Genomic DNA, 23,345 nt, shown 5'->3' on the forward strand with positions numbered 1-23,345 from the left:
AGCCTACTTTGATCATTGCTTGTCCCTGCCTCCACTGCTGGGAGCTTGGACAATTCCTTTCCTCACTTCACGGTAAATGTTATGCAAACCTGTATGTTCTTTTTTTTCTCTTCATGACGTGTGAGTGGGAATCATGCCAACAGCAATCTCACTGTGGAAAAACTTACACCAGAACCAGGCTACGGTCCCAGTTTAATGAGCCAAATTGTATCACACAATACAACTAGATAGGTTTTTAAAACGCCCAATGGTAATCTTGCCTGCGCAAGCTCCTTCACTGCGTAGCCAGCAAAGAGCAGGAAGTGCTTTGTAAACAATGCATCGAAGTGAAATATCCTTTTAAGATGATGGGCATGCTGAAACAGAGCCAGTTTGTTAAGAAGGTGGCATCTTTAGAGGTGGAAAGACTGGAATAACAGGAGTGAGGAAAGGGACGTACACCAAAGTTTAGCAGAAGAAAATTATCAACGAGATTTAAACTACAAGGCTGAATAAACAAGATTTAAATTTGAAAGGGCATCCAGTAGAATGAGACACGGCAAGAAGTGAACCTCTGCAAGACGGACATGAGATCAAGAGCAAGACGGTTGATTCCCATCTGAAACCCAACACATGCCCTGCCTGGAAGCAAGAAGAGGAAAAGGGAGAGAAATGGGCTGAGTTATCATCTGAAGAAAGCAGAGAAGTTAGCCATAGTTGTGTGGCCAGCCAAGGGATTTAAGAGTACTACAGGGTAACTACATGGGAAAATAAAGTGTTGTTGTTTGTAGAAACTTTGTAAGGAAATTATTGGTTCTTCTAATGTACAAATGAGCTGTAGAGCCTCAGTTTTCATGCTGGTTTTGAAACGCAGAACAAAAAAAAATGGAAACCTCTTCCTTAGCTGAAGCCTCTGTAGGATTGTAAAGGGATATTAAAGGGATTTAGAGAAGGTTTGTTAGAATTTAGTCTGCATTTATAGGAGAATCACAACCTAATTTGCAAAACATGTAAGAAAACTCATCCAAATGAAAGAGTCTTGCAGCAAACGCCAGCCAGCCAGCGTCAAACGATATTACACACATACAGGGAGGGAGGGAGGAGGAGAGAGCCACAGAAGAGCCCCTGTCCTACCAAGGCAGAAGTAAAGGAAATCAACCTTTACTTTACGCAATAATTGTGCTCTTTATTCTTGCTTAGTTGGGTGAGCATACAAGTCTGTTAAGTTTTCCTTTTGTTACAAGGCTGACTCTTTATTTGGACTGTTTACATAGTTATAAGGTGGAATGTTTCCTTCATAGACTGAACCCATCATCCAGAACACCTTGCAATTTTCCTTCTGGCTTTCTTGGCTATATACCTCTGCTGCTTCTAGCCTATTTATTACCATTAATTACCTGAAAACAACAATGTGTTGGCTGCTGAAGAGGAATCAGTAATTCTTATTAACTGTGCATCCAGGTAGAGATGTGTAAGTTGCTGTTTTTTAATTGTTTATGAAAGTTTAATGCCATAAATTGGAGAGGCAATGCAGTAACTTTACTGGTAAAAAGCCACATTGAACAATGATGTTACCTTCACGAGCCAGTTGGTAGGCATAGGTCTGGATTCCTCTTCCTGGATAATTTAAAGTCCTGTACTGGTGCCTTATTTTGTAGTCAAACAGCAGGCTTTATTTTTATTTCCATTTGCTAAGGATATAAGGCAGTGGGTTCCATGTATATGAAGAAATACTTGGATAAATTGGATAAAATTTCACTGAAGATTTCAGAATTTCAGAGAAAAGTCAAGTTGGCTAATAGGTAAGAGGAATTTGTATCCAAGGTTTCTCAGAAAGGTTGTGAATGCATCTATTTTTGGATCTCCAACAAGAAAAAATAATTTTGTGAATGATATTTATGGGTACATGTGTAGACATATGTAGAAATATGCAGTTATTTAAGTTACCATGGAATTGTGTTTTGTTGTCATTTGAATCTTGACCACTGATTCTGGCCCAAACAGATGATGGTAACCACTATACAGGTTTATTAAAAGGGTTTTATACATCTCTCTGGGAAGATCCTAAGCCAAGCATGGGCAACTTGTCCTCCAGGTGATTTTGCCTATAGCTCTCATTAGTCCTAGCCAGCATAGCCAATGGTGAGGGGTGAGGAGAGATAGGCCAAAACATCTGGAATGCCACAAGTTGCTTACCCCTGCTTTATTTATTTATTTATTTATTTATTTATTTATTTATTTATTTATTGCACTTATATACCACTCCCATAGCCAGGGCTCTCTGGGCAGTTTACAGAAATTCTAAAATTAAGATAAAAACGAGTATACAAAATTTAAAATTCTAAAACACAGAACATACACACATAAAGCATTAAACACTTGCTCTAAACACTTGCCTGCAGCAGGATTTTTGCTAGAGTGGGAGAAGGGAGGCTGTGGTTTACGGCAGCCTTCCCCAATCTGACACCCTCCAGACGTGCTGGATTACAACTCCCATAATTCCTGGCTGTGGGAATTATGCTGGCTGGGAATTATGGGAATTGTGGTCCAACACATCCGGAGGTTGCCAGATTGGAGACTGCTGATCTAATCTGTCCACAGAGGAGAATGTATAAGTAATTCACTGCTCCCTGCAAGCTCAGAACAAACAGGACTTTGTGTGTGTGTTGACAAGCACAGACATGCAAAGCTTGACAGAGGCTTTAAATCTTGCCATACCAGAAGAGTTTAAAATAACAAGAAAGTGTTGTTTCTTTCGTTTTTAAAAACCTTATTAACTTGCCCTGTGTTGGTGTGTATTTACATGTGCATGCTATTTTGAATGAGGAAGCAGAGCTGGGGTGGAATATAGTGGCCCTGTGCCCTGTTTGAAGGGTTTCCTCTATTTGAAGGTATCTTGTAACTGAAAGGTTTTCCAGCCCAAGTCCAGTTGAAAAATAAATGAGGCCTTCAAGAGGCAGCTGGACAACCATCTGTCAGGGATGCTTTAGGGTGGATTCCTGCATTGAGCAGGGGGTTGGACTCGATGGCCTTGTAGGCCCCTTCCAACTCTGCTATTCTATGATTCTAAAGAACCTTAGGCAGGGAAAGAAGGGGCAGCCTTGGAGTTGCCCATCTACAGTTAGTACCTGGACAGCGGATCACCACGGATCACCTGGTCACAGTCTTTGCCACTATGATGCCATGTATTCTATTTCCATTTAAATTATAGCAATTATTTCTACACTTGCAGTTCTACATATAAATTAGTACATGCCATTTTATTCACATCTATATCATTTTTTGTCTTCTTTTTTGGCAACGTGTAAGTGGCGACTCATAAGGGGCATGGGGGTCATTTTCTCTCTGAAATCCCACTCCCCTGAAGTTAACAGTTTCTACCCCCACTGAAGCAAACAACGCAGGCATCATACAGATATGGTGTTGTTAATGATACTGTTTAGTATTCTGGCTGCTTGCTTTGAGTGTGTGTGGAGGGCAGGTGCAGCTTTAGCAGCACAACTCAGATTGCATAAAAACAATCTTCAGGATCTTTATGTCCAAAAGAAAAAATTGGGATCAATTGCAATAAAAGGTTGGGTGACTTGAGCAGATGCTTGATGCTTTTGTGGGGCCCACCTTATCTGTTCAGTTCTATTTCATAATACAATATATGAATCTCTTCCCTGGTAGTTGATTTGCTTCCCAATTCGAAGATAAACAAACCGGGGGGGGGATGGGCCACCAAAATTAAGAGTAAAGATATGTGCTGTGTGTCGAGTGGTTCAAGTCAGAGTCCTTTAGTCTAAAAATGCTTTAGTCTAAAATGCTTCTCAATTTGTTTACAGGTAAACTTGCTGCTGTGTAATTTACTTATTGATTCTAAACATTCTAAACATTGAAGGGAAATTGTGGCTGTTTTTTGACAAAACACAGAAGACTTTTTCAAGGTAATTTACAGCTTTTGTTAGATATAACATCGTGCAAGCTTTTGTTAAATATAACCGTGCTGAGTACCACTGAAAGGGTTTCGTTTGTTTCTGAGTTTGGATTGCGCAATACAGAGGAAGGCTAGCTATGCTACGGTGTGGTCCACTATGGTGAAATTCCCTCTTCATCACAACAGTTAAAGCTGCAGAAGCTCTGCCCTCTTTTGTATCTGGTCACTCTAGTATAGCTCCTTCAGCTTTAACTGTTGTGATGAAGAGGGGATTTCACCAGGTGCTGCATGCATACACACGACACCTGCTGAAATTCCCCTTTCTCTACAACTGTAAAAGACAGAGGAGCCCTTTCCATATGGTCATCCTACTGCTATTATGAGTAGAAGGTGGAGTAGGGCTGTAGCACTAGATCTACCACAAATATCGCACGCACATCCTGCTGACCACCTTGATGTTCAAGCATTTAGCTCTACGTGATTGGGACTGCTGTGCAATTGAAAGCTCTTCAGTTTTTAAAAAAACTTTCCTTCAAAATGAAACTAGGATATAATGGGGGAAAGGTCCTAGTCCAACCATCCAGTCCTGCAAGTTGTCTATTTGCAGGGAAGTGGGTTTTTTTAAAACCAGCATATGAGCACATTCAAAAATATGATTCCTTCCCCTGCAGCCTGAGGTACAATTCATTCTTTCACCTGAGATCTCTACCACCTTTTTCTGCTGCATGTGTTGAGCTACTCTCATTTGTCTGCTGCATTCCAGTAAGAAATCATAACCAGCAATTATTCATCTTGTTGTCTTGCAGTATAATTACAATCCTTCCCTAAATCATTTGTCTTAAACTAGCTGCAATCCTAAAACAGTTTCTTTAAAAGTTGCAATACAGACATGGAAGTAAACTCAACTGAAAACAATGGAGGTTACTTTCAAGGAAAATTGGGGTAATAATCTATATTGTGGCAAGACTATGAAATTATGAACAAAAGGTTTGGTTGGATAGTGAGCTGTGACCTTTTGAAGCATGTATGGTGACAGGTCCAGCCATCCCAACTGGGAATAATGTCACCTTTCAAAGCTGGTTGTTACGACTTCATACAACTGCTTTGCTAGTTTCTCAACTACAGACTTGATTTATGCCATTAAAATCCAAAGAAAGTAATGTCTAGAGTAATTGCCCATTGCCAAACTTTTCATGCCTTTACTTGCATAAAAAGTTCCCGTTTTGCCTTCCGTTCTTCAATAAAGATCCTTTTGTCAAATGGCTCATTCTGCACTTTATATGAATAGTGTTTCTTTCCCAATTGAGAGCCTATTTCTTCCACTTTTGCACACTTTTGTTTTTACTCTCTTTTAGCTGGAAGAGCCATGGGTTGTTGGGGGGAAATGCAAAGCAGTGGATGGATTTTTCCCACCATGATCCTTTGCATTTATGGCTTCTTCACCATGATGAGACCATCTGAGCCTTTCCTCACACCCTATCTCACTGGACCTGATAAAAACCTGACCATCAACGAGGTACCATGAAACTTTCTTCATTCTTGCTGTGAAGCTTAATAAAAGTTTGGGTGTGAAGAAGCTGCAGGCTGTTCCCACCCCACCACCCCCACCAAGGCACTGTGGTTTTCCCACGTGGACTGAATTGCCAATGCATTGCCCCAGGAAATAGTAGTGCAGCTAGGTAATTTTAGACCTTAGACTCTATGAGGACAGCTGCCAAAGGCTCATCACATTCCAGCATAGCCTACTGACAAGCCGCCCTTCCTCTTCATCACTACAATCTGCTTGTTTACCTGCCTCTTGCTTTCACACAGACAATGGAGGTGGTGGGAAGGTGGTGGGAAGGTGATGCCACTGCCTGCTTGCACACTGGTTCTCATCCTGGGCATGTCTACAGCTAAGGGTGTAGAGGGAGGGAGGGAGGGGGGAAGATCGTGGATTTACCTGCTTCCGTGATCCTCCTCCAGTGTCTTGCTAGCTGTGTGACATCCTGGAAGGGAGGAGGGACATTGTGGCCACCATTTTTTCATCCCTTCAATAGAAACAGAGCGCAATTGCCTCCACTGCATGTGTAAGTTTTGTTTTTTAAAAACCCAAAATTTTAAACTGTCCACACACCCCACCGATAGGAACAGACTGTCCCCATGCAGCTCCATGCCCATTTTAAGAACTCCACTATTCACAAGGAGGAAGGGAGCAGTGACGACATGGCCCATGCTCCTCAGGATGGTCCTGGGACCACGGAAAAATCTAGGAATCCGCGGCCCCAGATACACCAGGTAAAGTCCCTGGTTGTCCCTGGGATCCCTGTACATCATATGGATGCACAGGGACGACCTGGAGATGACCCCAGGATATAGGCATGGTGGAAGCATGCCCCCAATTGCAAGCAAGCACATAGCAATGATTAGAAAGAGGGGGAGCAACAGGAACTGGTGACAATGGTGGTGCGAAGGAAGCCTCTCTAAGGGAAGGTGCCCATTTCTTGCCTGAGGAAATCTGGAGTGAGCACTGCCTGGACTCTGTGGTTTTATGGGGCCTCCTTTTAGACAGCCATGTGCATTACCGTCAGTGGTGAAGGAACTGATATTTCTCTGCTCCCCTTCCTGCCATCCCATGTGTCAGAGCTGGCTGTACATTCCTAATATTACAGAGCAACAAGAAAAGAAAAATGTCAAAAAGAAATACTCTGAGCATGTGCAGCCATGCCTTTTAAATTCACTTAAATCACAGCCGTATCATGATTACAGAAATAATATGGCGTTTGCCCTGCTGCCCTTGATGCTAAGCACACACATTACTTGGGAATAAGCCTTATATCTTTAGTTTCTTTACTACAGAATTACAGTTACAGAATTCTGCCTTTTCCCTTCTAGGTAACGCAGCATATTTTCCCCGTTTGGACCTATTCCTACCTCGCTCTGTTATTCCCCGTATTCCTGATTACAGACTATGTCCGCTACAAGCCTGTCATTATTCTCCAGGGAATTAGTTTGATTGTTACCTGGCTGTTGCTTTTATTTGCACACGGCCTGGCAGCCATGCAGCTGATGGAGTTTTTCTATGGAACTGTGACGGCCACAGAGGTTGCCTATTATGCCTACATATACAGTGTTGTTAGCGCGGATCATTACCAGAAAGTAACAAGTTATTGCAGAAGCATCACTCTAGTGGCATCCACCATGGGTTCCTTCTTGGGGCAAATTTTAGTCTCTTTAGCTCACGTATCTTATTTTTATCTCAATGCCATATCATTGGCTTCTGTCTCTGTGGCATTTATATCTGCATTTTTTCTGCCCATGCCTCAGAAAAGTATGTTCTTTCATAGAAAGTCTTCCCTAGAAGCACCCATTGGGCCAACCAATAAGGATGCACCAAATGTATCAGGCCAGCCATGTTACCAGCAGGACAAAGATCTCACAGTTTCATCAGTCAACTCTCAGAACTTACCAGAATACCCGCTACCCAAAATTCAAAAACAGAATCACTTTTTGACAGTGCTTTGGCAACTGTGTCGAGACTTGAAGGAATGCTACAGTACAAAGAAACTCCTTTACTGGTCAATATGGTGGGCTTTAGCCACTGCAGGCTTTAACCAGATTTTGAATTATGTCCAAGTACTATGGGACGACAAAGCACCTTCCCATAGTTCTGCTGTGTACAATGGAGCTGTTGAAGCCATAGCAACATTTTTGAGTAAGTACATGATTTAAAATGCATCTTCCCCACTAGGGTGGGATGTACTGTGTTTTTATTTAAATTACAGTCATTATTTGTAAATGTGCCTCTATACGTGTAAGTATATGCAAATTTTATGCAGAGCTGTGAACTCTTCTGTTATGGTAATGTGTTTTCTCTTTTTTGGCAAAGCATAAATGGCCACCCTACCTATCAGGGATGCTGTAGTAGTGGATTTACTCCATTGGCAGGGATTTGTACTAGAAAACCTTAGAGGTCCCTTTCAATTCAATCTATCAATAACCTCTGTTCAAGAGTTAGAACATGGACTGTCAGTAGCAGGACCTTTTCTACTGTGGCACCTAGATTTAGGTATAAATCGTGTCTGCCTGCAGCAAGGGTTGTATGACAATGTTTATAGTTCAATGTATTTGGCTCACTTCAGTTGGTGAGCCAATGGTTGAATGTTTATTATTGTCATACTAGTGTAGCCTGTATTGTTGGTGTGTTTTTAATTTTTATGAGCCACTTTGAACACTCAGGAAAGTGGCAGAGAAATGTTAAATAAAAAATATACTTTAATAAGAAAAACAAATGATGATACTGACATAGCAAACTGAAGTAGGCTGTAAGCTTATGCTTCCAGACATTTGTTATAAAGTTGTTCGAGAACAATCTCAGCTACTCTTTTGGAATTGGTTATTCAATCTTGTCATTTATTAGAAGTATTTTTATCCTGCATTTCCATTGAAAGATATGCTCAAGGCAGCTTACAGCATTACCATATATCTCCATATGTATAATTTTTAAGGGAATATTGTGATCTTTTTAAAACTTGCGAGTCTTTTGATTCTGCAGGGCATAACAGGTCTAACCCACCTTTATTTCCAGGTTCAATAACATCACTGGCTGTGGGATATGTGAAACTGAACTGGGATCTAACAGGAGAGCTGGCACTGGGGGCCTTCTCCGCATTGGATGCTGGTTCACTGTTTCTGATGTGTTTTACCAAAAACATCTGGGTCTGTTATGCTGGCTATCTAGTTTTCAAAGCATGTTACATGCTCCTTATAACCATAGCCACGTAAGTATTATATACTCCGTTTGTGCTAATTTGCTACTGTTTTGGAATCATTTGGAACAGGGTGGTGAGGGGGAGGTTAGCTATAGCCAGTGACACTAAAAATATTGGAGAAGGGGATAATGGAAAAGTAGGCTTAGGCCAGGGCATGCCCTGTGACACATAAAAACTATTGACAGTGTCAGTGCCATTTTGTGTGTGCGGAGATGCTGTTTGGGGATGGTGCAAGATGAGGTGGGGCTACCTCAGTGAACTTACTTTCTCACCACCATTGTCACCAGCTACTATTACTCCTCCTCCTCTTTCTCAGCATTGCTCCCACTCGCTCGTTGAGAGGCAGAGAGCAGGTAGGCAGGGGCATCAACAGCTTCTCCACAATCATTGTTTGGCCAGAGCAAGAAGCAGGTGAACAAGCAGGTTGCAATAGTAAAGGGGAGGAGCAAAGCCAGGGGCTCTCGTCAGTGGGCCCCTGGTGGGGTGTGGACCCTTGGCAGGCACCCAACCATGCCTACCCTTAATGCCCCATAGGCATTAGTGCAGAAAACTGATTTGTTCATTTCATAGAATCATAGAATCATAGAATAGCAGAGTTGGAAGGGGCCTACAAGGCCATCGAGTCCAACCCCCTGCTCAATGCAGGAATCCACCCTAAAGCATCCCTGACAGATGGTTGTCCAGCTGCCTCTTGAAGGCCTCTAGTGTGGGAGAGCCCACAACCTCCCTAGGTAGCTGATTCCACTGTCGCACTGCTCTAACAGTCAGGAAGTTTTTCCTGATGTCCAGCCGGAATCTGACTTCCTTTAACTTGAGCCCGTTATTCCGTGTCCTGCACTCTGGGAGAATCGAGAAGAGATCCTGGCCCTCCTCTGTGTGACAACCTTTTAAGTATTTGAAGAGTGCTATCATGTCTCCCCTCAATCTTCTCTTCTCCAGGCTAAACATGCCCAGTTCTTTCAGTCTCTCTTCATAGGGCTTTGTTTCTAGACCTCTGATCATCCTCGTTGCCCTCTTCTGAACACGCTCCAGCTTGTCTGCGTCCCTCTTGAATTGTGGAGCCCAGAACTGGACGCAATACTCTAGATGAGGCCTAACCAGGGCCGAATAGAGAGGAACCAGTACCTCACGTGATTTGGAAGCTATACTTCTATTAATGCAGCCCAAAATAGCATTTGCCTTTCTTGCAGCCATATCGCACTGTTGGCTCATATTCAGCTTGTGATCTACAACAATTCCAAGATCTTTCTCATTTGTAGTATTGCTGAGCCAAGTGTCCCCCATCTTGTAACTGTGCATTTGGTTTCTATTCCCTAAATGTAGAACTTGGCATTTATCCCTATTAAATTTCATTCTGTTGTTTTCAGCCCAGCACTCCAGCCTATCAAGATCACTTTGAAGTTTGTTTCTGTCTTCCAGGGTATTAGCTATCCCACCCAATTTGGTGTCATCTGCAAATTTGATCAGCGTTCCCTGCACCTCCTCGTCCAAATCATTAATAAAAATGTTGAAGAGCACTGGGCCCAGGACTGAGCCCTGCGGCACCCCACTCGTTGCCTCTCCCCAGTTTGAGAAGGTTCCATTGATAAGTACTCTTTGAGTCCGATTCTGTAGCCAACTGTGGATCCACCTAATAGTTGTTCCATCTAGCCCACTTTTAGCTAGTTTGTTAATCAGAATGTCATGTGGTACTTTGTCAAAAGCTTTGCTGAAGTCAAGATATATGACATCCACAGCATTCCCACAGTCCACAAGGGAGGTTATCCTATCAAAAAATGAGATCAAATTAGTCTGACAGGATTTGTTCCTGACAAATCCATGTTGGCTTCTAGTAATCATTGCATTGATTTCAAGGTGTTTACAGATTGACTTCTTTATAATCTGCTCCAGAATTTTCCCAGGGATGGATGTCAGGCTGACTGGTCTGTTGTTCCCAGGTTCCTCCTTTTTGCCCTTTTTGAAGATAGGGACAACGTTAGCCCTCCTCCAGTCGTCCGGCACCTCACCCGTCTTCCATGATTTTGCAAAGATAATAGACAAAGGTTCTGAGAGTTCTTCCGCTAGCTCCTTCATTACTCTTGGATGCAGTTCATCGGGCCCTGGGGATTTGAACTCATTCAAGGAAATTAGGTGTTCTTTGACCATTTGTTTATCAATCTCAAACTGCAATCCTGCCCCCTCAACTTCTGCTTCACTTTTTCCAGGGGGGTCATAGATCCGCTTTTGGGAGAAGACCGAGGCAAAGTAGGAATTGAGCACTTCAGCCTTTTGTTTGTCGTCTGTTATCAATTTGCCATCCTCATTAAGCAGTTGAACCACCATTTCTTTCCTCTGTCTTTTACTACTCACGTATCTGAAGAAAGCCTTTTTATTGCTTTTAGCATCCCTCGCTAATCTCAGCTCATTCACAGCTTTAGCCTTCCTGACGCCATTTCGGCACTTCTGCGCCACTTGCCTGTACTCTTCTTTTGTAGCCTGGCCTTCCTTCCACTTCCTATATGTATCCCTTTTTGTTTTCAGTTCATCAATAAGCTTTTTGTGGAGCCACATTGGTTTCCTCTGTTGTCTTCTATCTTTTCTCCTTGTTGGAATTGTTTGTAACTGTGCCTTTAAAATTTCATTTTTTAGATACTCCCACCCATCCTGCACTCCTTTTCTTTTTAGGCTCCCTTGCCACGGGACCTTACTTATTATAGTTCTGAGTTTATTAAAATCAGCTTTCCTAAAATCCAGAGTACGTGTATGGCTACGCTCGACTTTTGTCTCCTTCATAATCAGGAATTCAAGTATGACGTGGTCACTTTCCCCCAGAGTTCCCGTAACTGCCACTTTATCCACTAAGTCATCCCTGTTGGTCAATAACAAGTCAAGGATTGCTGACCCTCTAGTTCCTTCCACCACTTTCTGTAGGAGAAAGTTATCACCCATACATGTCAGGAATTTCTTGGAAGGGCCACTTTTGGCAGTAATGGTCTCCCAACAGATATCAGGGTAATTGAAGTCCCCCATCACTACTACATCACACTTCCTTGAAACACTGGCAATTTGTTTCTCAAAAGTTTCGTCCTCGTCTTCTCCTTGATTGGGTGGTCGGTAGTAGACTCCGATTATCATATTCTTTTTATTCCTAGCCCCATTTATTTTAATCCAGACGCTCTCGACGGGGCTCTCAATCTCATCCGCCTGTATTTCTGTGCAGGGATAGGTATTTTTAACATATAGTGCAACTCCACCTCCCTTTCTATTTCTTCTGTTCTTTTTGAACAAGTTATATCCTTCAATTGCTATATTCCAGTCATGGGAGTCATCCCACCAAGTTTCAGTTATACCTATCAAGTCGTATTTGCCTTCATGTAATAAGAGTTCAAGTTCATTCTGTTTGTTTCCCATGCTCTGAGCATTAGTATATAGACATCGAAGACCATGTGTTTTATAGTCTGGCTTTGTTCCTACCTTGTTGCAGACACTATTTTGGGACTCTGTTGGAGCTGTTCTCTGTACTGTGGTGCATTGGCCTTCATCCATTGTTGCCTCAAAATTTACGTCTCCCACCCCCGCAAGATTCAGTTTAAAGCCCTCCTGATGAAGTTCTTCATGCTGTGGCCGAACTCATTCTTTCCAGCCCTTGTGAGGTGCAACCCATCCCTTGCCAGCAGTCCATGTTCCAAGTAGCGTAGCCCGTGGTCCCAGAATCCAAAACTCTCACGACGGCACCACTTTCGAAGCCAGTCGTTCATCCGGAGTATTTTTCTTTCCCTTTCTAATCCTCTTCCAAGAACCGGGAGGATGGATGAGAAAACTACCTGGGCCCCAAAGTTCTTCAGTTTCCTTCCCAGAACTTCAAAGTCTGAAATGATTTCTTTGTAGCTCTGCTTGGCGACATCATTTGTTCCCACATGGATGAGAAGAAAGGGGTATGTGTCCGTGGGCTTTATGAGCTTCGGTAACCCTTCAGTCACATCTCTAATCTGTGCTCCAGGGAGACAGCACACCTGGCGAGTCCATGGGTCTTCACGACATACTTGGGTTTCAATCCCACGCAGCAGGGAGTCTCCCACAACGACTACTCTTCGCTTCTTCTTGGTTGACCTACCTTCTGTCTCTTGGTCACTGTTGCATGGTGCCTCCTGTACTTCTTCCTCTGCAAACTGTCCTTCAGTCTCATTCTCCAGAAGCTGAAAGCGGTTGCTTAACTGCAATGGCTCCACCGGTGCAGAACGCCCTCTAATTCCTCTTCTAACTGTCACTCTTTTCCAGGGAGTTTCCTCTTCATTGGCTTTCCTCCCCTCAGCATACTCCACTTCTGCTTCAGCTGGCTGTTGTTCTTCAATCTCATGTGCTTCTTGTTGCTGTTGCAGTTCCACCGTTCGGTCTAAGAACTCCTCGACTTCTCTTATTCCTTGGAGGGTGGACACTCGCTGCTCAAGTCCTCTCACTTTTTCTTCCAAAAGTGCCACCAGCTTGCACTTGTTGCAGGTGTACGCCATGTGGAGCTCAGGCAGAAACACGAACATTGCACACCCTTTGCAGGTCACTACCTCTAGGGACTCCTTTCCATCCATAATGTCGATTTCTGCTTTTGTTTTTTTCCTTTTTGATTATAGTAGAATTGCCTTTGCTTTGTTGTGTCCTCTCTGAAGGTACACAACTATATGAGGATGTCTTAAGGGAAAGTAATCTTTTGGGGTTTTTTTTGCTTTTGTTTGGTGGTGGTTTTGTGGGGTTTTTTTTCTCTTTATGCTTTTCTTTTTTCCCCCACCTCTTTTTTATTTTTATTTTAATTATTATTATTATTATTATTATTATTATTATTATTATTATTATTATTTAGAGGCCTCCCCCTTGGCCTCCCCTGCCGAACTCCTGTTTGCTCTCCCTGTTCGCTCGCTCCCTGGGAATCTGGCTTACTTTTCTAGCTCCTCCTTGAGCTGGGCCAGCTGCTTTTCCTTGCTTCTGCTCAGCTCCAAGTCAGCAACCAGAATGAGGTCACTGAAAGGCCAACAACAATCAACAGCAATTAGGCACTGATTGCTGAGACCAACTGACAATCAGGCCACTCCCCCTTCAGCTCCTGCAGCAATTATAAACACCAACCTCTCACTCAGCACTCAGGAGCACATGGCAAGCACACGGCCTCTTTGAATTGGCAGCCTCCTGGGTTTCCTTGAGGCTTCTCTTGTTCCCCTTTCCTTGGTCTCCTCTTCCCCTACACTCCCCCTGCCAAACTCCTGTTTGCTCTTCCTGTTCGCTCGCTCCCTGGGAATCTGGCTTACTTTTCTAGCTCCTCCTTGGGCTGGGCCAGCTGCTTTTCCCTGCTTCTGCTCAGCTCCAAGTCAGCAACCAGAATTTGGCAGTCACAGTCACAGCCACACAACACTGCTGTCAAAGATGCACTTGCCTTCCCTCCAAGATCCTGCAATTGACCCCAAGGTCGTCCAGAGCAGACATTAACTAAATAAAAACAGAGCTTTTGCTTAAGTTAGTACTTATTGGCAAGTAGAAGACAAACATGGGACTCGTACACATACACACAAACACACACTTTTGCATGTCCCTTCCTGGTCATTGGGTAATAGTCTGCATTTCCTTAAATTAAAGCTTTTAAAACTTGAATTGTTCTGACTTTTATACTGCCTGTTTGGTGCATTCTCTTACCCTCCTTATTGCTTTATTATGATTTTATTACAATGTAAGCCTATGCGGCAGGGTCTTGCTATTTACTGTTTTATTCTGTACAGCACCATGTACATTGATGGTGCTATATAAATAAATAATAATAATAATAATAATAATAATAATAATAATAATAATAATTCCCATTGTAATTATCTTGTGTATCAGCTATGTGCATATTTGAAACTTCCTCTCTGCAAAGTTCTACCTCCATTTCACACAAGTGGGCTAAGAAAAGTTACCGGGGATTGGGGAGGGGCATTGGGAATCAGACATAGTTGGACATCATGCTGGTCATATCTGTCACTTGCTATCGTGGGCCATCATTCCCCACCTGCATCCTCCAGATATTTTGGACAACTCCCAGGATTCCTGACCTTTGGTTATGCTGACTTGGGCTGATGAAAGTTAAAGTCCAAAATATCTGGGGGGCACCAGGTTAGGGAAGGTTGCACCACAGCTATTCCATCCAAATGAGATGATTTAGGCTACACATTGATGTCAGCTAAGCACAGAACTCAACACATTTTGCTCCTGTCAACAGTAGCCTTTTTCTAGGCTTTTGTAAAATGCTTCCACCTATACACTCCCAATAAGTTAAGCAATTTCATTTCTACCATCAATGTTCTAACAATTTTTTTTACTTTAGGTTCCAGATTGCTGTCAGTCTCAGCATGGAACGTTATGCATTAATGTTTGGATTCAACAACTTCATTGCGCTGATAATTCAAAGTATTGTGACCTTTATAGTGGTGGATTCCAAAGGGCTTGGATTGGATATTGGGACTCAGGTAAACTCAATTGTTGATATTACATCATGGGCACTGTTGCTCATTCAATAATGTTTAAGCACTTTTCATCTTTTCAGAGGCTGCAGCCCTAAGAGATCAATGGGCTTCAGGATGCCGGGCAATATAGGTTTCAACCCTGCCTTTTAGGGCAAGGACTCCTGAGCCAACTTCCAATAAAAATGTTAATAACAAAATAATTGAACAAGCTGTCCCTGGATTTTGCCTCTGCTGAGTATTATCAAGCTATAGTTCTAGTATTTAGGAAGCCCTTGGCTGCCAGTTAACTATCTATATTGATTTAAACACTTCAGACAAAGAATACCCTCAAAATTGCTGCAGTTTGGGTTCAATTTTGGTTTTGTACTAACAAGAATTAGTAAGGGGAAAATTTTGAGATTCATTTGCAGTTTTATTAAACCAACTAAATATTTTCAAAATACAACTGTGTAGGCTAAAACTAGTAATACGGAACCCATAGCAATACAACATGCATAAGTTTCCCAGCTCTTAATAGTTTAAAAAGATTTCTTAAGATTACTAGTTATCAAAGATTTCAGTTTACAAGGAAGAGCTAAGTTCCAAGTTTGTTACCCAGGTCTGAATAGGCTATCCAGCTGATAGGTGAGTAGTAAGGATGTGCATTGGATTCAGATGAAGCTTGAGCAGAAGCACGCTGTTTCTGTTTCTGTTGGGTCCTGAGGTGAAGCAGGCTTGCTTCCAAACTGAGTAGAATGGAAGCTGCTCCAGAAAGAGGCTTCATTTGTGTTTCAGATTCAATACATGGCCACAGACTTTATGTCTTAAAATAGTATCTTTTGGTTTTGTTTCTCTATATGCTGCAGGGGGAGGAGGAAGGTAGTGTGGTTGAGTGACTGACAGGTCCACCTTCTAATCCTAAGGCATGTTTTACCAGGGGCTACAATCATTGTGCTTTTGGGGAGGGTAAGGATAGAACCACGAGATGGACATTTCTCTGATGGCACAGGCTTCACAATGAAAAAAGCCTTAGACTGATTTTCAATCATTGTAATGCTCCAGCTCCTATACTCATCTTTCTATAACTTTGTAGTTTTCTTACTTGGGGACATGTCTAGAATGTGTGCCTCTTTCATACAAATTGACTAAAAAACCACAGAAGGGTGGGTGAAGTGGAAGTGAATTACTTCCCATTCCCAAAATTAAAGCTTTCCCCTTCTACGTGTACTTATCCATCTGAAATGTTACAGGGTTATTACCTAGGGAGATCTCTAGGCTGCCTATAATTTTTAGAACCATGGTCCATGAGGCATATAAGGGGTTAAGTGCATCTTGTTTTAGAGACCCTCGAAATGTCTGGTCCGCTCTTGCTCTGAAATTTAACAACCCCCTGCAATTTTCAGCCAATTCTACCAAGAAATTAAAAATAAACAAACACCTTTTGGCAGTCCCTTTCAAAAAATAAAATAAAATAACAAATTTAGAATGGATAGGTAACACAAAAAAAACTGCATCTGTTTTTATGACACTGGGCAGTCCTAATCCCCTTCCAAGGGGCTACTATGCCTGCAACTATCATCCAATTGTGTCAAAGAGGGGGAAAATTATAGACATTTTTTAAAAATTCCTGCAATACTCAGTGGGAAGTGCAAAGCCTTGGATTTTTCAACAATGACTCAGGTTGGGTATTGAGTCAATGCAGTCTGACTCCAGAATGGTCTGAGCAGAAGTGGGCTGTTTTCTGATACGCCGAATTAGGGTACAAGTTGAAGCAGAGGGTCAAGTGCACCCCTCTTATTATGTAGGTACACAGACTTGTGAGCTTCTGGATATTAAGACACTAATATGCCCAAAACATCAGAGCATATTCATACACTTCCTACAAGATTACTGCAAGATTACCTTACATTAGAGCTCAGTCTTAACTCCTCAGAAATTCCAGTAAGATTAGGAGAGCAATCTTATGGGCACTGAGTCCAAAGGACAAATGTTGGAGGTGCATAAACATCCTATGTCCTGCCAGGCTGTAGGGAGGGAAGATCCACAGTTAGAACTCCTTCTCTGAGTTCTAAGAGCACAATCCTGTGCATGTTTAGACAGAAAAAAAGTCCTACAACTCACAACTTTCCCTGGCTAGCTGGGATAAAATGAAGAGGATGAAGTTTATGTAAGCCACCTTGGGTCCTTTGCAAGAGGGAAAAAGGCAAGATATAAACGTAACAATAAAATAAATAAGTTCAACAAATGACTGAATCAGCCTTTCCCAATGAGCCCTCCAAATATTTTAGACTACTACTCCATTAACTTACAAAAAAAGGCTTAAGGTTAATATATATCTTTCTGGTTAAACAAGATTGATTCTAATCTTATGTTTGAGAAAACAACCCCCATCTTAAAAACCACTACTTAAAATCGAATTGAATAGATTTTCCAGAACATCTATATATCAGATTTTATAGTATTTATACCCTATACAATATTGATTGCTGAGTGATCAGCAAAACTATTAGTACACCTTTGACCATGAGTAATAAAGTAATACTTTGTAACCAAACAATCTTCAGATAAACGTGACAACTCTTTATTTATCAAATAACCTTTGACCTTGACTGATGGAATTAACTCAACATCCTTCCTTAGATATTATCCAGAGCTCTTTGCCAAATAGTTAATGTCAGTTACCCAGAATTCATTGTGCTTATGTGTTTGTTTAGCTTCCCTTTACTACAATACTTTTCTTGCTTGTTTATATCTCCGAATTCAGTTGCTCTTCACTTGGGAATTTGTAAAAAGACATCTTGTATTGTTTTGATAGAGATGAGTTAACAATTTCTCAGTCTTCCCAGGGATTCCAATGCAGCTAAAAGGCATTTCCTGGAAATATGTCACAGAACCTAGTAACTCTGTCAGATTAAAAATGTATATAGGAGCCCCAAAATAAGATAAATTAAATGGTGGTGGTGGTGGTGGTGGTGGTAAAACACATTGTCAGGGACTGCTTGAAGGTCATAAGAGGGAGGTTCATGCAGTACTCAGGGGAGAGAATACCATCATGTCCCTGCTCCTTGGGCCCACTCCGTGTTGGATTGTGGCCTCTCTGTTTCCAGATAGCAATTTCTAATTTAAGGAATGCAAATTATTTCATTATTTAATTAATTGTGTATTAGGCTGCATTCTGAGTAAACATGCATAGAATTGTCCTGTTCATGAACATGTCTGTAGAACATGATTTCTCACTTTACAAATTAACCATAACGAAGACTTCAGAGTTCATCTCAGTATGAACAGTTGTGAACTGCCTAGAGGGTCTTGACCATTGGGCAGTATAGAAATTAAATAATATCACAATTTATCTCCACTTCTTTGCTTCCTCCTTTGTAAAGCTACTGATGGCACATTTGTTTATAATAATGGAGTTCTGGCCTCATTTCAACAAATCTCATTCAATGAATCATTGAAATGGCGTGCCCCACCAAAATAAGTAGCTGCTAGCAAGTCATTTTCTTTTAGTACTTGGGTTTTTAGAGTCAACAATGCAGTTCAAACAGTTCAACTCAACCCAGAACTTATGCTCAGGTTGAAATTAGCAGTGTGATCCGCTTCGCTTAGAATTGGAAAAGCAACAGCGAACCGGGGTGATCCGCCTCCCCTACAGGCAGAGGAGAAGCGGATCGGGGGACTGGAGAAGCATGGCAAAGAAGCGGAGCGCTCCGCCCGCCATTTTGGATTTTTTCGCCCATAGGATTGCATTGCGGAAAAGATTACTGGATAACTTTTTTGTTTTTCAAGTTAACTATTTGAAACTCGCTGTGCTTAGAGAGTCGTGGGTGGGGGTCATTTTGAGCCTATTTTCAGCACTTTGCGTGCTGCGGTTTGCTTGCTATATATTTTTTTAAAATAGGGTAAAAAAAGCGGGAGAGGAACCTTTTTGAAGTGCTGAGAGGCAGATTCAACTCCCAGTCATGATCACCTGATGTAGCATCCTCCAATCCCAAAGTTGGAGGGGGGGGGATAAGCAAAACGGGATACTTAGTAACTTGGGATACTGGGAAACTTTTCTTTCTTAGTCTCTGAACGGACTTTTCCCAATGTTTTTTTAAACAGTAGCCCCACCAAATGCACAAACACAACCTGAAATCATATACTAAGCAAATAAATAACAGATAGGAAACACAGCACTGCTACCCACCCTAACCTTGGTGAACAACTGAATAGATGTGGTGCAAAGGGATGAGGTCCCCTAGGGCATGTGGACGTGCCCAGTGCACACACACTGTCCTGTCCTTGGAAGGTCATCAGAACCCTCCAAAGATTAAACAGTGTAGAAGCTATGCCTGTCATGAGTTGAAGTGTCAGGTAGTTCTTAAAGACTGGTACTTACTTAGGGCCAGTCAAATTGGCATAATTCCCCCTCCCGCTGGGCACGTCCACTTTCCTCTTACTGGTAAAAGACAGACATAAGCCTTTTTTTAAAAAAATCTTCTTGTTCTTTATTCAGCAACACTGCTGCTTTTAATTCCACCCTTTCTTTGTTTATTTATTTATTTATTGCATTTTATATTTGTACACCCCATAGCCCAAGCTCTCCTGGCTTTTCCTCTTCAGTGAAGTCAGGCAGGCTTTCATTGTGGTTCAACTCCTTGTTGTTGTTGTTGCTATTAATATTAATTAGTACTGCTATTATTAACGTTATTATTTTGTTGTTGTTTAATAATGGCTGTGATCACAATGCAGTCAATCAACTCTGAAGCAAGGATCACAAAGATTTACTCTTATCCTCCTAGCCTCCTAGTTATGGGATGCAAAATAAAAGGCATCTCTCTGTGCTGCTCCCGCCTCACAGGGATGGTTTGCATTACTGGCTTTGAAACAATCCTTGGCTCACTTCGTTGTGCCCCCAGAAATAACTGCTGCCTGGCTGCCTTTCCTCCTCCGCCTGGGTGCTGCTGTGGTTGGGCATCTGCCGGGACTGACTTCCCCATAGATCTATGGCATCTCTGCTTGCCTCTCTGCCCGCCTGGTGCCTGGGAGCTGTACTACATGATGGGCTTTGTGGTTCGTGCCCACAAGCCTCTGGCATGCTTACTCCCAGTGCTGCCTGTCCTCCACCTCTGTGCCCACCTCACAGGGATGGTTTGCATTACTGGCTTTGAAACAATCCTTGGCTCACTTCCTTGTGCCCCCAGAAATATCTGCTGCCTGGCTGCCTTCCCTCCTCCACCTGGGTGCTGCTGTGGTGGGGCATCTGCTGGGACTGACTTCTCCATAGATCTATGGCATATCTCTGCCTGCCTCTTTGCCCGCCTGGTGCCTGGGAGCTGTACTACATGATGGGCTTTGTGGTTCAACCCCAGAAGCCTCCGGCATGCTTGCTCCCAGTGCTGCCTGTCCTCCTCTGTGCCCGCCTCGCAGGGATGGTTTGTGTGTGTCTTGCTTTGATTCAGGGGATAAGTCCTTCCTGCGTTCAGTTAGACTTTTTGAAGTTCCAAATAAATTTTTCAAGTGTGGAAGAAGATTTATATTTAGGTTTATCTACTCCCCAATTCATGGTATGTTGGGATTTCCTTTGAAATGGCCATGAATAAAGCCCATTGAGCTGTCTGCAGCTTTAAAAATCCCTGAGATACTGGGGTGTCCGATTTTCAAAAATCCCCCCAAAATCAGGGGAGGCTTGGATTTGCTTGAGGCTTGGCATGCATGTGTATACGTGCATGAGGTGTCATGGTGCCTAATTTGACGTTTCTAACGTGAAAATTGACGGAGATATCAAAAGGGGTGTGAATTGGGGTTAGGGGTGATGCTTTAAAGGTTAAACCCCTGCCAAAAATCAGGGGATGATGGGATTTACTTGAAACTTGCCATGAATGTGGATCTAAATGGCATCTGTGAGGGTGCCCACTTCAAAGTTTTTATCTGTCAAAATGTCGGAGTAAATCCCATGACTGAAAATGGGGTGTCCGATTTTAAAAAATTCCCCGAAAATCAGGGGATGCTTGGATTTGCTTGAGGCTTGGTATGCATGTGTATACATGGATAAGCTATCATGGTGCCGAGTTTGAGGTTTCTAACGTTAACAGAAAAAAAGTTGTAGGCTTTTTTGGATTTCAATGCAAGTCTATGGGGGGGGAAGCGGAGCTCTGATCTGGATCTGGAGCTTCGCAGCGAAGCAGACTATAGGCAGAGCGGAGTGGACCCAATCCGGAAGTTGCGAATCTGGAAGAGAAGCGGATCGGGAGGTCAGTCCACACCCCTAGTTGAAATGCCCCGACTCCACGTTTCTGCTCACCCTGAAGTAATAATCATTGGATTTTCAAACACTGTCCACCCCATATAAAAAGGGCAAAAGGTTGTTTCCAAAGATCAAACATACCTGTTAAATGTGACAATTGGTTACGATTGCTAAATTGTTTATTCTTGCTTTTCTCCCCCCTATATTTGCACTATTATTTGCACATTTTGCACTACTGTGCACATTATCAAAATGTTGTCTTCATATAAATATGCATACACACATTTGCTTATCCCCACCCCATCCCAGGCCCCCAGTGACTTATTCTGTATCCTTGGCAAGAGCAGAACAACTTCTGTCATCCTTGGGCAACTATCAAGACTCATGACTACTGCCCCCCCACCCCTTGTTTTCCTCCCTATCCCAGCATTCCAAGCAGTGCCCGGCAGCTGGGCCTAGCCAACATTTAAATTTCCCAGAATGCCCCCAACATAGCATCACACTGTGGAAAAGTAGGAATTTAAAGGGCCATTAGACCTGACTGCCTACAGCTGATTGGAGGGCTGCAACCACAGCAAGATATGCTCCCCAGGGCTCACCATTAGATCCAGGCCCCTGAAACCTAGAGCTGCCTGATTCTTGCTAATCCTTGTTGGTTGACCAGCTTTGTGACCAATTACATTTCCATGATTAGATTCCACATTTCATGAACAGAACGTAAAATTTGCAAGCATAGTTTTAATAGCAAACTGTAGATCAACAGATGACACAAGAGATGACACTGTAAAAGAGTGGCTTACAACATTACTGTATAGTTCACTTGGACTATTTTAGGTTGGGGGTCTAGCTGATGCCAGCCTACAATTTTGCAGTGTGAACCAGTAGCATTACAGACCTGTGCTGGTTGGGGTGTATGTGTCAAACTAGGCTTGCTTCCGGACTGAGGGCTCCAGGCCCTACCAATCAGAAGGCATTGTGGAGCGATCCCATATTTTCTCCTTAACAGATTTTTTGTGTGAAAAGAAACAGAAAAAGCTGTGCGGAAACACAGCAGGTTTACAAGTAGGGATGAGCAAATTTATCAATTTCAGTTTCTCATTTTCCCCATTTTAAACTGAGTTCATCCTGAACTTTGGAGATTTGTTTTTAAAGTTTGCATGGAAATTCATATGCATTTCTCCTAATATATGCACCCTTGCACTTAATTTTGCCTAATATACTAATTTTCAAAGCAATTTTCCTAATAATGCATGTTGAATATTTTCACTAAATGCATTTTTGTGTGCGTGTTTATCCATTGTGCATCCATTGTTTAATTCAAAAACTCCACTGCAAAATTTGAGAAGTGCCAATTTTGAGAGATAATTGGGCTTTGATTATTATATGGTTCAAAAGAGTGACTTTAGATTGATTTGCTTTATAATGCAAACTGAAAGAATTTCTTCCCATCCCTATAAACAGAACTATATGGGCCATTGTCTTGACCTCTATAAAATGTTGTGAATGATGCAGGATGATTGCAAAGTAAAAGCCTCATCTGGAAGTATCCAGGGTGAAAGGAAGGAAAAAAATGTTGAACTCCCTATGAATATAAAAATCCATGGAGCCACTTCTGAGAAACAGCTGATTTTATATTTTACAAAAATGGGTGATCAAACATTTTTCCTTTTCTTGCTTCCAGCAGTCCTAGGTTGAGCATGATATTGAAAAGGTTAAGCATGGTATCAATGAGCAAAACGGTTGAAAACCATTAAGGATAAAGCTAAATGGGTTCCCCCCCCCCCCCAGAAAAGATGTTTTACTACCTCTCCTTCTGTTTACTTGCAGTTCCTAATATATGGCAGTTACTTTGCAGTGATCGCTGGGATTTTCCTAAGCAGAAGCATTTACACAATAATCTCAATCAAATGCCAAAACCAGAATCTTCTGGAAAATTCTCAGAAGATTGAGGCAGAAGAGCCGGCTACAGAAGTCTATGGCACAAGACTGTGAGACTTTAACACCTTCAGGAAAAAGATTGCCATATG

At 42.2% G+C, this 23,345-nt stretch overlaps 1 protein-coding gene across 1 annotated transcript; it reads left to right on the forward strand.

The window, feature by feature from the left end:
* Positions 1 to 3,846: 3,846 nt before the first annotated feature.
* On the forward strand, positions 3,847 to 23,329 carry SLC19A3 (solute carrier family 19 member 3). The gene is made up of 6 exons (XM_063131492.1): positions 3,847 to 3,908; positions 5,254 to 5,414; positions 6,773 to 7,592; positions 8,466 to 8,658; positions 14,972 to 15,113; positions 23,146 to 23,329. The coding sequence occupies exons 2-6, from the start codon at positions 5,265 to 5,267 to the stop codon at positions 23,308 to 23,310; spliced, it is 1,470 nt and encodes a 489-aa protein (XP_062987562.1). The 5' UTR covers positions 3,847 to 3,908; positions 5,254 to 5,264; the 3' UTR covers positions 23,311 to 23,329.
* The last annotated feature ends 16 nt before the right edge of the window (positions 23,330 to 23,345 follow it).

Source organism: Elgaria multicarinata, chromosome 8, assembly GCF_023053635.1.
Source record: "Elgaria multicarinata webbii isolate HBS135686 ecotype San Diego chromosome 8, rElgMul1.1.pri, whole genome shotgun sequence".
Lineage (NCBI taxonomy): Eukaryota > Metazoa > Chordata > Lepidosauria > Squamata > Anguidae > Elgaria > Elgaria multicarinata.

Bases quoted from the DNA above. Each gene is read 5' to 3' on its own strand.
- SLC19A3 (XM_063131492.1), top strand. From the start codon at position 5,265: ATGGGTTGTTGGGGGGAAATGCAAAGCAGTGGATGGATTTTTCCCACC. The intron at 8,659-14,971 runs GTAAGTATTATA...TTTTTACTTTAG, and splicing joins CTCCTTATAACCATAGCCAC to GTTCCAGATTGCTGTCAGTC. The intron at 15,114-23,145 runs GTAAACTCAATT...GTTTACTTGCAG, and splicing joins GATTGGATATTGGGACTCAG to TTCCTAATATATGGCAGTTA.